We start from the raw sequence: 15,499 nt of genomic DNA, 5'->3' as shown, positions 1-15,499 counted from the left end.
AAACGAAATCCAGTTGATATGTAAGTGTAGGTGATTCCACTTTTAATAAATGTATAATAATAGGTTTGACATAAATTTGGTAGATTGACTATCTGTAGAAAAGTTCGAATTTTACTGAACGTCCATTTAAGTAGAATTATACAGTTGCGAGTGGAAATTTTTTACAGATATAGTTTCTTCTGGAATATGTGTGATATGTGTTCCCAAGTTTAAAAAAAAATGTTTTCCTTATTGTAACAACTACACAGATCTCCCTACAGATCAATGATTATGATGGATTTTTGTAATAAAATTATTTGTTTATGGAAGATATCAGATGTTATTAGTTAAGGGGAGGTTTGTTTGTGTGTTGTTGTTGTTTTTAGTGAAGAAACCATGAACAATATTCTTTAAACTATTAATTTATTTCTAACATTAAGCTACAAGGTCTTCTGTATGTATTTCATGTTGAATTTACAGCTCTACCAATTCACTGCCTATTAGGGTACAGGGCGAAACGTTTTATATTCTTATTATTAGTCTGTTTTGTTTGTTTGTTTTTGAATTTCGTGAAAAGCTATTCGAGGGCTATCTGCGCTAGCCCTCCCTTATTTAGCAGTGTAAAACTAGAGGGAAGGCAGCTAGTCATAACCAACTCTTGAACTACTCTTTTAACAAAGAATAGTGGGATTAATCGTAACATTATAACGCCCTCACGGCTGAAAGGGCGACCATGTTTGGTGTGACGGGGATTCCAACCCCTCATTATTAGACAGTCACATAATTATGGCAAACATATTCATAACGTACCTTTGTGAGTTAATTTTATGGAAATTGAATTGTAAGGCTAACTTGAACATGTATTTTATAATTTTTTTTTATTTACATCAAACTTTCATGATGAAAATATGTTAAAATGTCACAACCACCATCGAGAATTAGTACAAAAAATTTAGATAAGTATTTGTTTTGTTTTAAAATTGCTTATATCAATGGCGCCTGTGATAAACAGAGACAAAGAAATGCGAGACTCTTCTGTTTTGTGCTTATTTTCAATTAGAAGATTAATTCATACTTGCATAACTTATTTATTTTTCATTTAACACATACGTCAATAGGAGAACAAGTAACCTTATACCTCAAGTGATGCAGAACTGATTTTCCTCTGAATTGTTACTGCTATTCTGAAAAGCATGTTCTCAACTATTTGAGGTCAGTGGAACAGCAAATGCCCCCATGGTGCAGGAAAGACCCCAAATTTCTTTTTACTTACTCAGATGCATCTGACAAATGTCAGAGATCTACAAATTTTGAAAACCCAATAAGGATGACATGGAAGTTAGGGATACTTTGTAAATCATCCTCTCGAGCTTACACGGGCCCATATTAAGTTTTTATTATGGCCACAGTGACTGCTGAGTTCAACAGCTCTGTTGTTGCTTTTGCTACACAAAAGATGAAATAAATCCTTTGTGCAGAACCATTATCAAAACAATCACGAGTGAAAAAAATTTATTTTAGAAAGGTATGAAATATCTCAGCTCTAAGTTCAGTTTTTTTTTTAATTCAAAATGGCCAGAAGGGGCCTTAAACATTATATTCACAGGGAGACCCCATCATTTTGTACTTTGTCACTGTGTGTGTAGTTTAGTTTGTCTCCATTATTATGTCAAGGTTTGGCTAGTTATTGAAGTTCAGTTTATACTGTTCATACCTTATTTATTATTATTTTAAAATATACGTCAATAGGAGTACAAGGCCTGGGCTCAGTACGAGATGGCTACAGTAAGAAATGCCTTGAGACTTCAAGATCAAATAGACACAAAGGAATTTATTCCAGACGCTTACGACTCTGAGTACAATTCAATAAAGTAAGTAGTTGTGTTTCCCCATCCCCAGAAAATTCACTCCAAACACATGTGGTTCTAATAAGAATTCATTAAAGTAACTGTATGCCTGAATCTTGACCGTTAAGCCTACAAGTTGCTTAAGGTTTTGCTCAGGTAAAAATTGTTCAAAGGCTATAATATAATAATCTTAATTATTGAATTTAGGCTTTCTGGCACTGAGTCAGTTTGTTGAAAACCCACTTTCTTACGACAGGTCAATTTCGCTTTTCGCTCGTGGAAGATATAAAAATTGGAATTTCCACTATAGAATTAAGATGCATCTTGCTAGGGGGTTAACTACACTGGTCAGTTTGTAAAGGATTGCTTGGGCACTCGTGTGTTTTCTTATAGCTAAGCCACATCGGGTTGTCTGCTTTGTTTACCGAGGGGAATCGGACTTCTGATTTTAGCGTTGTAACTCTTAAGACTTACAGCTGCCCCATCGGGGCGCCCTGGCCATGAGAAAGAAATATGGGGTTCGAATCTGGGTGAGGTACATGTTGAATCACCACATAAATATTATCGTTTTACGTGTGCTCATCCAAAGACCTTGAGATTAAACCCAAATATGGATCTTGTTCACGAGATAGGAAGGATTTGATAGTTTAGGCTTTTTATTATTATTAGTAGGATGTTATTTATTTAGTTCAGTTGGTAGGCGAGTTAGATCCCTGACTGAGGATATCCAAAAAGCTAGATTACTATAGCAATGCATATTAAAATTTTAAGAAAAATAAGAACATTAGCTAGAAACGCTTCATTAATTGAAAAAAATTAAACTTAAAAACTTCTAATTAGGGCTTTTCATGTCTATTTTACTAAAATGAGCGATTTTATTAAATAGTCACTTCGTTTATTATTACCTTTGTAATTGAATATGAAAACAACCAAAACATATTGAATATCAGAGCTTTAACGTATTTCATCCTGTGTATTATATTACAGAAAATCCTGCACAATATTTTGCAATTTATTGATTGGAAGTAGGTTCCTGTTTTGGATCATTGTTAGGTTTTGGATTTCGCGCAAAGCTATTTCTGCTAGCCGTCCCTAGTTTAGCAGTGTAAGACTAGAGGGAAGGCAGCTAGTCATCACCAACCTCCGCCAACTCTTAGGCTACTCTTTTACCAACGAACATTATAACGCCCTCACGGTGAACAAGTTTGCTGTAACGGGGATTCTAACCTGCGACCCTGACATTACGATTCGAGTGCCTTAACCACCGTTTAGAATTAGATTTTTGCCATTTCCAATGATTTAAGTTCTAAGGTTATCCGGAACCTTTTAATCGTTGTCTATGTAATATAGGCAGTAATGAATCGTACTATTAAAATGAACCTCAAAGTGTGCTTTATTATTATTATTAAGCAAAAAACATAAACATTGGAAACTGGGCAGAGCATAGATAGACCATTGTGTTGCTTCGTACTTAACGTCAAACAATTTATTTTAAATATTATTACCTATAATGTGATACTTGTATTATTATTTATTTTCTGTTTATTTCGTGCCATCAGGAGACGAAAGCTGAAACTCAATAGAAGACTTACCAAAAAGGAATTGCTAAGGAAAGAACTTAGCAGTAAGTTTGTTTTTGTATACGAAATTTTACACTGGAACGTAACCATACATTAGTTCTTTGGTTTGTATGTGTGAAAACAGGAACTGTCGTGCACTCTTATTCTTTACCATTATTAATTATTAATTAATTATTAGTGATACTTTAATTAAAATATAAGTTTTTATGCTATGGTACAGATGACGGCATAACTTATTTTCATGTTGTACGAAGTTCCCTGGGCCAGATCTTCTGTGGGTGCAGAGACTTACAGTGGAGTACGTTAAATTTTAATTAATTTTAAATAGTATATATAAAAAGAACAGGATTCAGATAAAAAGTTTAGGAAGTATAAACTACAGTTCTGTAATACATTAAAAGTACGATAATTATAAAGTTTATTTTTAAGGGGAGGGGCTTGTAATATACAAATACTAAACTATTAAAAGTGAGTAAATTAAGCTGTTCTGTTGAGAAAAAGACCAAAGATTTATTTCTTAGACAAGCACGTGTATATTTATTTACTAATTTTTATCTATGTGTAATGTGTGTTTTCAGTTTAAAAGATAATTGTCCCACTCTTAAAATATATTTACTCGCATCAACAGATGGCGCTACACCTGTTAGGCTGTGCATTGGTCAATAATTTATTCATGTTATAATTAACTGTTCGTTTTTGATCAGTGTTTGTTTTTCTCCGTTAGCGCTATATTTAGCAAAGAAGCTTTGTACAATCGACTTAGGAATATGCGAAGCAGTGATTAACAAAGATCAGGTACAGTGTATTACACATTTTATCTTATTATTATATAGATTAATTATTAATTATGTAAATTATTAACTGATTATCACGGGATAGAAAATAATTGTAGCTTGTTTTGCAATATGAAGGTGATCGTAATACGTGTTACGTATTGGGCTGTGTACCTAAACTTCCATCATTCGTGCCTTGTTACCGTTCGAAGAAATTATAAAATAATGGGCCCAGCATGGACGGGTGTATTAAAGAGTTCGACTTGTAATCTGAGGGTCGCGGGTTCGAATCCCCGTCACACCAAACATGCTCGCCCTTTCAGCCATGAGAGCGTTATAATGTGACGGTCAGTCCCACTATTCGTTGGTAAAAGAGTAGCCCAAGAGTTGGCGGTGGGTGGTGATGACTAACTGCCTTCCCTCTAGTCTATACACTGCTAAATTAGGGACGGCTAGCGCAGATAGCCCTCGTGTAGCTTTGCACGATATTAAAACAAACATACAAACAAAACAATACAAAATGTTGAAAAACACTTTGAAGCTATTTATACGTTAAAACATTAACAGCCAAAGTATTCTGTTCCATTAGATTAGTGGGCGAATTTTGATTGGCTGAGTTCCTTGTATCTTATCACGCTCAAAACTATAACCGGCTTGCTAAGATAGCCATTCACTAGCTTTGTACGAAATTCATCAAGAGAAACAAACAGATTGTGTTACATCTGTATTTTGGGACCGAACTTTTATGTCGGATATTGTAGTGCCCATATTTCTGTTAATTGAAAAGTTATGTCATCAGTATAAACTAGGAACTTGTATATGGTAGAGATGTGTTACAAAAAAAAAACACTGCGCAGGTCCGGATGGTCACTGTACATCCATAAACTTGAGCTAGTTTTGAAACACAAAAGTCCCACGTTATCTAACCTGTCAGTAGACCCCAGAAGGTGCTTCTTATTATTTTCTAGGTATAAAATATTTGATGCAGGGGCACAACGTTATGTCTGCGGAGCTACAATACATCGATCGATACTCGTAGTGGGCAGAACACAGATAGCCCATGGTGTTGCTTTGTGTTTCATATAAAATTTGATGATTCTTATGTGTTTTTGGCTCCACTCCAAATTATTTGTTGTAAAATGGACGTACCACTGCGCTACCGGAGCAGATCTTTCGTTTGTTGTTGGTAAGTACAGGGCTACACAATGGCCTACCTGTGATACGACCACGACGGGTTTCGAAACGCGGTTATTAGAATTATTATAGACTTATCGCTGATTCATTGAAAGGAGGTATGCATCAAATATTAAACTTTGTGTTGGTAAATATACACCACCGTTATTTGTATAAATGAATTGCTTTTTTTTTATTAAAATTCTGTAAATATTGACGTGTTACTTTAAGAAAATATTGATAACAATCATAAAGTTTATTTTTTGTACTTTATCTTGCGTGGTTTGTAGAACCACACTGCTAAATTATAAAATACATTTGCCCAAATAATTTAGTCTTAACTATTAAATTAATATATTTTTCGCGTTTTCTGTTTCAAAACTAAGCCTGAAAACACAGAAAAGATCAAAGATTACGTGAAGGAATTAGTCTCCATGCATATAACTCCTTCTGCACTCCTGTATGTTCCTCATTTGGTAGATGTTATTAACAAGGTAAGTTCGTGTAACTGACACTGTATTCTATATTATTCTACTCGTTACAAATGATATGGATGTATTTGACTAAATGTTCACTCCAACCTTAACCTAGGATACTGTTTAACAGAAAATTCAAAGCGATCTCTTTAAGGTATAAATCTATTAATTTCTATTGGGAACTTTAAATAATAATAACAATAAAACAGTATTGGTATCGTGGACAATCCGCGATGCACACTTTCACTGTCCACGTGTACCAGTATATATACATTAGTTAAAATGATGTAAGTTTTTTTGTTTGTTTGTTTTGGAATTTCGCACAAAGCTACTCGAGGGCTATCTGTGCTAGCCGTCCCTAATTTAGCAGTGTAAGACTAGAGGGAAGGCAGCTAGTCATCACCACCCACCGCCAACTCTTGGGCTACTCTTTTACCAACGAATAGTGGGATTGACCGTCACATTATACACCCCCACGGCTGGGAAGGCGAGCATGTTTAGCGCGACGGGGGCGCGAACCCGCGAATTACGAGTCGCACGCCTTACGCGCTAGGCCATGCCGGGCCATGATGTAAGTTTAACAACAATCACATATTTCAAAATAATAAAGTTTATATAAAAACTTTAAAATCACAACAAAGTTTCTCCCCTAAACAACATGTACAGTTTGCTTTCCATCTACTAACAAACAAGGCCCGTCATGGCTACTTGGTTAAGGCACTTCTACTCCGAGGGTCGCGGGTTTAAATCCCGGTCACACCAAACATACTCGCCCTTTCAGCCATGGGGCTTATAATGTGACGGTCAATCCCAATATTCGTTGGTAAAAGAGTAGCCGAAGAGTTGGCGGTGTGTGGTGATGACTAGCTGCCTCACCCATAGTCTTACACTGCTAAATTAGGTACGGCTAGGGCAGATAGCCTTCGTGTAACTTTGCGCAAAATTCAAACCAACAAATAAATATTTTAAGGTTTTGTTTGTTTTGAATTTCGCACAAAGCTACACGAAAGCTATCTGCGCTAGCCGTCCCTATTTTAGTTGTGTAAGACTAGAGGTAAGGCACCGCCAACTGTTGGGGTACTCTTTTACCAACAAATAGTGGGACTGACCGTAACATTATAACGCCCACTCGGCTGAAAGGGCGAGCATGTGTGATGCAAGGTAGATTTGAACCCGCAACCCTTGGATTACGACTCGAGTGCCTTAACCAACTGGCCATGTCTGACCACATTTTAAGGTGATCCACTCTCGAACACTGTACATTTTATTGGTCATGAGAAAAGCGTTATTGTTTGAGAAACAGTCTAGCAACTTCCATACTTGGACCTAGAATCCATTTAGAATATTTACCATCATCTAAGGTGTCAACCTGCCAAGATTGTTTGAGGTTGACTCAATAAGCTACGAGTACTTATCCAACAAGGCCCGGCATGGCCGAGCGCGTTATGTCATGCGACTCGTAATCCGAGGGTTGTGGGTTCGAATCCCGGTCGCACCAAACGCGCTCGCCCTCCCAGCCGTGTGGACGTTATAATGTTACGGTCAATCCCACTATTCATTGGTAAAAGAGTAGCCCAAGAGTTGGCGGTGGGTGGTGATGACTAGCTGCCTTCCCTCTGGTCTTACACTACTAAATTAGGGACGGCTAGGTGCAGTGGGCTAACAACCTACTCACTTAAAATCCTGTTACAGAAACCGCAGTGATTGCGGCCCTGTGTTTTTTCAGAAATTGAGTGGCTGATGATGATGATGACTTATCCAACAGGTTTTATAAAATATAAGTATAGTTAAGTTCAGTTCTTAGCCCTTTTATGACATTCCCCATAGTTCATTGTATTTACATACAAATTTTGGTTGAGATTGGGCCAATAGCCTCTGAAGAGTTGAGGTGCAAACAAACGTACATTTCGTTTTTGTATATATTGACACACACACAGTTTTAATACACACGTTTAGAAACTCACTCATAATTTTACCAGGAATTACATTCTCAACAAGGTATTATATTTTTACATTTCTATTACTATGTTCTAAGTATTGGATTAAACTTATAAGAAACTGCATCAAGTTTCTTGCTGCTCTGATTGTAAATATACAGTCCTTGTGCAAAATTAGGAGTGGCTGGTGTGAGGTGATTAATCTCCAAAAAATGAATTAAGAGAAATGGTTCATCTCTGACTGCTTGAGTGGCAATCCCCTTTTAAGTCTTATCGTGGACTAAGAAACAGTCGCTTGAAATAAAAGTTACTTAAAGCATACTATAGTCGCCAACCCAAAAATATTATATATGTGTAACATGGAAGCCTACCCAAACCAATGACTCGCGCAACGACTAGGTGAAAAAACATCTCAACTATGACCATTAACAATTGAAAGAAAAACAATCTACGAACAACAATTTATAGTTTCTCTGAGACACTTGTATTGTATCTTTGAAAGTACGTTAATAAATTATTTGTTTATATTGGAGCAAAGCCGCATGACGTATCTGTTATGTACACTCCGTATTTAAGCGTTGTAAGTCCGTATCGCTGTGTTATCGGAGGACAAGTTATTTTAAACAGCAAATATGAATAAAATAGAAGGTTATTTAAGTGAAGTTTTTATTAAAATAAATGTGAACAACGTCTGGGCTGGCGTAGCTTGTATAACTATAGTAAAATAAATAAAACCTGATGTCTTCACAGGTAACAAAACAGTGATATATATATATATTTCTTTGCAACTGACACCAGATTTACGTATTTCTAGTGCTGTTCGTGCCAGGATACCATTGAAGTACAAGAAGAGGCGAAATTTTGTGCGAGAAAGTTTGAAGCGTTATTTCCAGTGCCCGAAGGGGAAACATTTCAAAGCGTAAGTATGTGAAAGGGCGTTGGACCTACTCACTGTGTTTGTGGATCGCATGCGTGATTATTTGTGTGTGTGTGTAAACAAACAGCTCCAATGGTTTTTTATTTATTGTGAATTTCGCCTAAAGCTACACGAGGGTTATCTGTGCTGGCCGTCACCACCCACTTCCAACTTTTGGGCTACTGCGTCACCAACAATCGATTGGCTTTCACATTGTAACGAATGTTTGGTGGAAGGGGTATTCGAACTTGCGCCCCGCAGATTGCGAGTCGAGCGCCCTAACAAGTTGCACCTTCTGTACCAGTTCTAACGGTTTCCAGTTCTGCAGATCTGTTTCACGATTATTTATAATCAAAATCACAAAACATAACGAAAGTTACAAAACCGCTAGTGCAGACTTATTCCCTTTAAAGTAGACCCTGAATGAGAAAAACTATGTCTGGAGAAATTTAAACCTCAGACCCCAAGAATGTATAAAAAATGAAACAGAATTAAAAGAGCGAAGACAGACCCGTGTCATTACCAGCATTCTTGTGGATAGTTAAATCGCGACATCTATTGATTTCAGAAAAAAATATATACATTGTATCTCGAATTATATCAAATCAGTTATTATTAGGGTAACGTGTACTCGTTTACTTTATTGTGAAATCTTTAACGCACGTGTAAAATGTAAACAATTTAAATGTTAAAACGTTGTAGTATTTAACCTAAACTAGTATCTGTTCTTGTTGCTAATGGAGTAAGTAAATTTATATCAACTGGTTACGTATAATATTTTCTTGTGGATAAAGATTCTGTGGTCTCGTGTCTGATTACCCGAAGTCCTTCTGAATTTCTTTGTTTACTTGAATGTAAGAATTTAAAACATCTTTTATTATTTTTGCAGGTTTTCACAGATGCAACCTGGAAAGTACAAAAGAAACTTCTTAAATATTGACGTGGGGTTTAAGGTTCCTTTTTGTTTTGAGTTATTATATAAACACGTATATTTTCCGGTTTATTGTGTTACTGTTGCTATGCTCATTTATTAATACACAACGTATATATTTAGTGTTAATATAAATTCGTTTGTTGTCGTTGGTTTTGTTTTTTTTTTGTAGTATTCTGTTCTTCCATTTCCTTTCAATCTAGTTTACAAACTCTTGGAAAATACCACTCATCATTTATGAAAACGACTGAAGAAATAAAAATAAAATGCAATATTTGTGAAGAAATCTGCATAAGATTTCAACTGTTAACATATCCAAAGTTTGTATTTGCACAATCACATCTGCCCTCTGTGTACAGTAGCAATCTCTATTGCTAATTTGAATCGTATGAATTAATTCAGTGTGCATAGGTGGATTGTTTGCTTGTTTTTGAATTTTCGTGCAAAGCTACACGAGGGCTATCTGCGCTAGCCGTCCCTAATTTAGCATTGTAAGACTACAGAGAAGACAGCTAGCCATCACCACCCACTGCCAGCTCTTGGGCTACTCTTTTACCAACGAATAGTGGGATTGACTGTCACATTATAATGTCCCTACTGCTGAAAGTGCGAGCATGTTTGATGCAACGGGAATTTGAACCCGCAACCCTCAGATTACGACTCAAACGTCTTAACCCACCTGGCCATGCCAGGCCTTGCATAGGTGGAGATCAAAGATCGCATGCCACCTCATTTCAAAGAATAATGTTCAACATAATACATTTTTATTATCAACAATCAGTTTTACTTTACAATGATAATTTAGTAACAGTACACAGCAGAGGATATTGGATATCAAATATAATATAGAGGGACATGTGGGAATGCTGTGGATACACGGACCGGAGGTTCTGCAAATGCAGTACCCAAACTGTACAATGGACAAAAGAATTTCTGTTCTTCACATGAACATTATCTTGCACTCTGACTAATCAGTCCGAGTAAAAGTGATGTTAGTCCACAGGCCTACAAAACTTGAGCACAAACACCTAAACATTTTACTTTCTGTAAACTTTACCAAAAGCTTGCTGCATTTTGGATGACAACATGGTAAATTTTGGAACTAAATCAACATTACTTCTTCAAAATAGGTTTGGTATAATAGGTTGATCCTGGACACATTTGGTTAAAGAAAATTTTTCACCAACCTTATTTATCAATAACAATTTTACTTTTCTAATTCATCTTTTAAAAAATGAATTTGTGTTTGCCCTTAAGAAATGTAATTAAATAATCGTTTTAAGATTGGAGAATGTTAATCTCAGTGGAAAACTACAAAATGGGCTGCCTACATTATATCTACAACAAGTGTGGAACCCCAAATTGTAGCATTCTAAACTTTGAAGAACACCACTATAAAACATTATTTTGAATAGCAATATAATATTAGTAGATTAGATTGATTGATTTAGTGTTTTATGGCCCAAAGCAGCTAGGCTATCTACGCCAAACTTCCGGTAAAAAGGTAAAAGTAAATTAAATGTAGTAAAATACATAAAAGGAAATGAAGGTAAAACAAAACATCATTGAAAACAAAAAAGCATAAAACCAATGTTGACACCTAGTTTACAATGTTAAGAGAGAAAGCAGAGTAAGAGAAGTTGTAAGATATTTACTCTAGCAAAAAGGTAATGATCATAAACCACCAGGAAGACTAACAGGTAAGTTCAAGAACCACCGTCAGTCACATGAAGCCTTTCTAGTCCTGGTTCTGGGTTATGTGTCATAGCAGCTATTATCAAAATGTAAAATAATAGAAGTTTTAAAAGACATACAGCAAAATCGTAATAATGAGTAGCTAAATGTACAGTAAAAAGGTAAAAGTAAAGTAAATGTAGTAAAATTTGTAAAAGTAAACGAAGGTAAAAACAAAACAGCAATTAAAAATAGAAAATTTCATAAAACCGATGTTGACATCCAATCTATAAAGTTGTAAAGAACTTCTTTAGCAGAATGGTAATGATCATAGCCCACCAGGAAGACTAACAGGCAAGTACTAGAAGCAGCGTCAGTCACCTGAAGTTGGTCTTACCAGTCCTGGTTCCGGGTTATGTGTCATTATGACCAGTACCAAAGGGTAAAGTAATAAAAAGTTTAAAAGACATGCAGCAAAATTGGAATAACAACTCGGCAAGACGACTAACGGGTAGTTCAAACAGCAGCGTTAGTCACCTGAAGTTGGCCTTTCCAGTCCTGGTGTCGTGCTATTTAATGTTCTGGCCATTTTTCAATGTCAAATTGAACTAGAGAGAATGAAATTGTGAAAAGGGAACCACAATTAAAAAGGTGTAATGAATAAATATCCAACACTTAAATGAGATTAAAAAGATTAATGGTCATTAAAAAACTTTATCAAGGTGGACAGTGTCACCATCACCAATAACACTGTCCAATGTTACAGATAAACCCTGGGAAAAAACATGTTTAAAATAGTGCCGTTGTTGAGAGTCGTAACGATGGCAAGAAAGTAAAATGTGGCTTACAGTGATTTGAGTGTTACACAAACTACACATTGGTGCATCAGTTCCAGGTAAGAGAAAACGATGAGTTAAAAACTGTGACCAACGAGTAGTCTAGTTAGAACAACTTCCTCTTTCCGATCTTTACGGAAGCTAGATGGCCAAAGTCCAATAGAGGGTTTTATTTGAAAAAGCTTGTTGTCACATTGCTCACTCCAAGTGGACTGCTAGCTGGCACGGAGCCGAGCCTTGAATACAAGACCATAGTCCATGTACGGAATAGGCACAGTGGTAATAGTGCCGGAGCAGATAGGTTTAGTTGCCGTGTCCTGCAAGCTTGTTCCCACAAATACCAACATGGCCTGGTATCCAGAAAAACTGGATAGAAGTAGCAGTTAATGAGAAATGGGCTAGTCGGTTTTGAATATCAGTGAGAACAGGGTGTGAGCCAACGTGAAGCGATTCCAGGGCCAGTATAGAACTAAGCAAGTCAGTATAAATAGTGCAGTTGGAGTACTGCTCAGCTTCAATATGATCCAGGGCAAGAGATATGGCATACAGTTCAGCAGTAAACACAGAAGCTGTAGAGGGGATTCTGCTCACAAACACCAAACTGCAGCAAACCATAGCAGAGCCCACAGAATTACCTGATTTGGAACCATCTGTATAAATGGGAACAGAATGATTGTTTGAAAGATGTTTGAAACATTCTCCTGCCAGATCCAGTTAAAGATAATTAGAAGGACATCAAGAGAAGCAGGAGATAGATGGTGCAGCATGTCATAGTGTACATCATCAGGTCCAACAGATGTACTGCCAGACTGATGAAGGGCCATTTTGAGTTCCACCAGTGTAAAGGGACAATTATAGTCAAAGAAACAGTCAGTTTGAAAGGAAAGAGGTGAACACTCTGCCCGAGTCTTGATGGCCAAGAAGGTGGAGAAACAAGCAGAAGTGCTAGATACCCGGCAAAAGCTTTCACCTAGAGTATCAGCGATGCTCCGGACATCAGCCACCTCCTGACCATCAGAGAGTAAGATCGAGAGGGGGACAGAATTGTAGTGTCCACTGACCTTTCGAATCCTGTCCCATATGACCTTGGAACTGATGGTAGAAGATATACTAGTTGTGAACTTAATCCAAGATTCCTTCTGGCTTTGACGTCTTACCCACCTACCATGTGCACGGGCCCATTGGAAAGCGATGCGGTTCGAAAGTGTGGGATATCTACGAAAAGTATCCCAAGCCCGTGTTTGAGCCTTCTGTGCTAAGTGGCAAGCAGGATTCCACCACGGACGAGGATATTGTGGAAAACGTGTCGAGGTTTTAGGAATACACTGAGCAGCTGCTTGTATAATACAGCCAGTTACCACTGCCACACAGTCATCTATTGATGGCTGATTCACGATGGCAGGATCAAGTTCTGCGAGAGCAGTGAAAGTGGACCAGTCTGCCTGATCCAGCTTTCACTGGGCCACGCGGGTAGGGTGGCATCAACCACGACCAGTCTCTCTCAAAAGTATAGGAAAATAATCACTGCCTAGTGGATTATTGTCAACCCTCCATGAAAAATGGGAGAATAATGAAGGGGAGCAAACTGAGAAATCAATAGCAGTAAAGAACTGACTAGGTGCATGAAAGTAAGTGGAAGAACCAGTATTGAAAAGAGAAAGATTGTGATCAGAGAGCATACGCTCTACAGAGCAACCCCTCCCATCAATAACAGCATTTCCTCAGAGGGGATGATGTCCATTTAAGTCCCCCAGGAGTAGAAAGGGAGACGGCAACTGTTCAACAACAGCATCAAGGTCTGATTGATCATGTCTCTCCAGGGGACAGGTAGAGAGAACAAACAGTGATGGTATGACCCAAGGAAACACGGATGGCTACCGCCTGCAGGGGTGTGTTGAGTGACAAAGACAGGGTGGGCACATGCTGATCAACCAATAGTGCCACCCCTCCAAGTATTCGTCCATCACACAGCCTGTCATTTCTGTACAGAGAAAGCTGTCGAATGATGACTGTATCAGTAGATTTTAGAAATGTTTCTTGTATGGAAAGACATACAGGATGGTAGGAAGCAATCAGTGTTTTGATATCATCCAGATTAGAACGTAAACCTCGACAGTTCTATTGTATCAAGGTGGCCATATTTAATGACAGGTAGGCGAATTGGCTGGAGAACCCTTCTGTTTACGACCACGTCTTTTTTTCCTTACTGTCCCTAGTCGGAGGAGGTCTATCAACCTCCATGGATCCTGCCGTGGGTCAATTGGGCAGGTCTTTGTTATTGGAAGAGGATTCCAGTGACTGAGGACGTGAACGAATGATTGTTTTGCCTCTTGGGGTGGGAGAAAAAGATGTATCAGAAGAAATGCCTGTATTTGAAACTGAAGGATGTGGATCTTGAGGTTTGTTGGAATTTATGGGAGGAACAGAGATGGGTGTGGAAGTCGATTCATCAACCTTTTTAACCATGGAGGTCAAAAAAGCTTTTCATTTGTTTTAAAAACGATTCTCTTGGAGGCACAGAGAGATCTGTCTGCACTCCCACTGTAGTTGTGGAACGAAGTGCAGCAGCATATGTCCGAGATGGAGTTGTGGGCAGCAATTTTCGAGCCTCAGGATAACTAATGTTATGAGTCATTTTCAAATGCTGCACCTCTTTTTCCTCCAACCATTTTGGGCAAGAACGAAAGTAGGAAGGGTGAGAACCATTGCAGATGATGCAATGTGGGTCCATGTCACATTTGTAGGCATCGTGGTCCTTGCCACCGCAACGAGCACGTCAGGGAACCATGATATGATGTCTTTGAGTGGCTGAACCTCTAACATTGAAAACATCGGAGAGGGTTTGGAATGTATGGCCGTACCCTGCAAATTAGATAACCTGCCTTGATGGTGGCAGGTGCACGTGATGAAGTAAATGTCAAAACGAGGGTATTTGTTGGCAGTGTAACTCCATCTTTGCGAGTGGAGATGCGCTTCACTGCAGAAACTCCTTGAGTGGAGAGACCAGCGAGAATCCCTGACTCGGGAACATTCTTCAAATCCCTCTCAACAATAACTCCTCATGATGAATTCAAGGTAGCATGAGGGGTAACCTCAATAGGTATATCCCCAATTGCTGTTGAATTCAAGAGGAGAGTTCACTGTGGTGGGTTGTGGATGTTTCAACTAACATGTCTCCAGATCAAAGCTTCTTTACTGACTTTGAAGAGCCAGCAAGACCCTCTAGTCCCTTCTGAATAAAAAAGGGGGACAATTGCCCTAAAGGTTTTTCTGAAAGAGAATGTAATATAAGAAAATGAGGTACATGTGTTACAGATGTTGAAGATTGCTGCTCAGAGTCTTCAAGACATGGTCGCTTACTTTTTGACTGCTTTTTC

General features: G+C 37.9%; 1 protein-coding gene across 1 annotated transcript; it reads left to right on the top strand.

Moving 5' to 3' along the window:
• Positions 1–1,733: 1,733 nt before the first annotated feature.
• Positions 1,734–10,151, top strand: LOC143227038 (uncharacterized). The gene is made up of 6 exons (XM_076458587.1): positions 1,734–1,850; positions 3,386–3,450; positions 4,131–4,201; positions 5,739–5,846; positions 8,580–8,684; positions 9,571–10,151. The coding sequence occupies exons 1-6, from the start codon at positions 1,756–1,758 to the stop codon at positions 9,619–9,621; spliced, it is 495 nt and encodes a 164-aa protein (XP_076314702.1). The 5' UTR covers positions 1,734–1,755; the 3' UTR covers positions 9,622–10,151.
• The last annotated feature ends 5,348 nt before the right edge of the window (positions 10,152–15,499 follow it).

Source organism: Tachypleus tridentatus, chromosome 9 (assembly GCF_004210375.1).
Source record: "Tachypleus tridentatus isolate NWPU-2018 chromosome 9, ASM421037v1, whole genome shotgun sequence".
NCBI lineage: Eukaryota > Metazoa > Arthropoda > Merostomata > Xiphosura > Limulidae > Tachypleus > Tachypleus tridentatus.
This window is presented reverse-complemented; position numbering and strand designations above follow the sequence as displayed.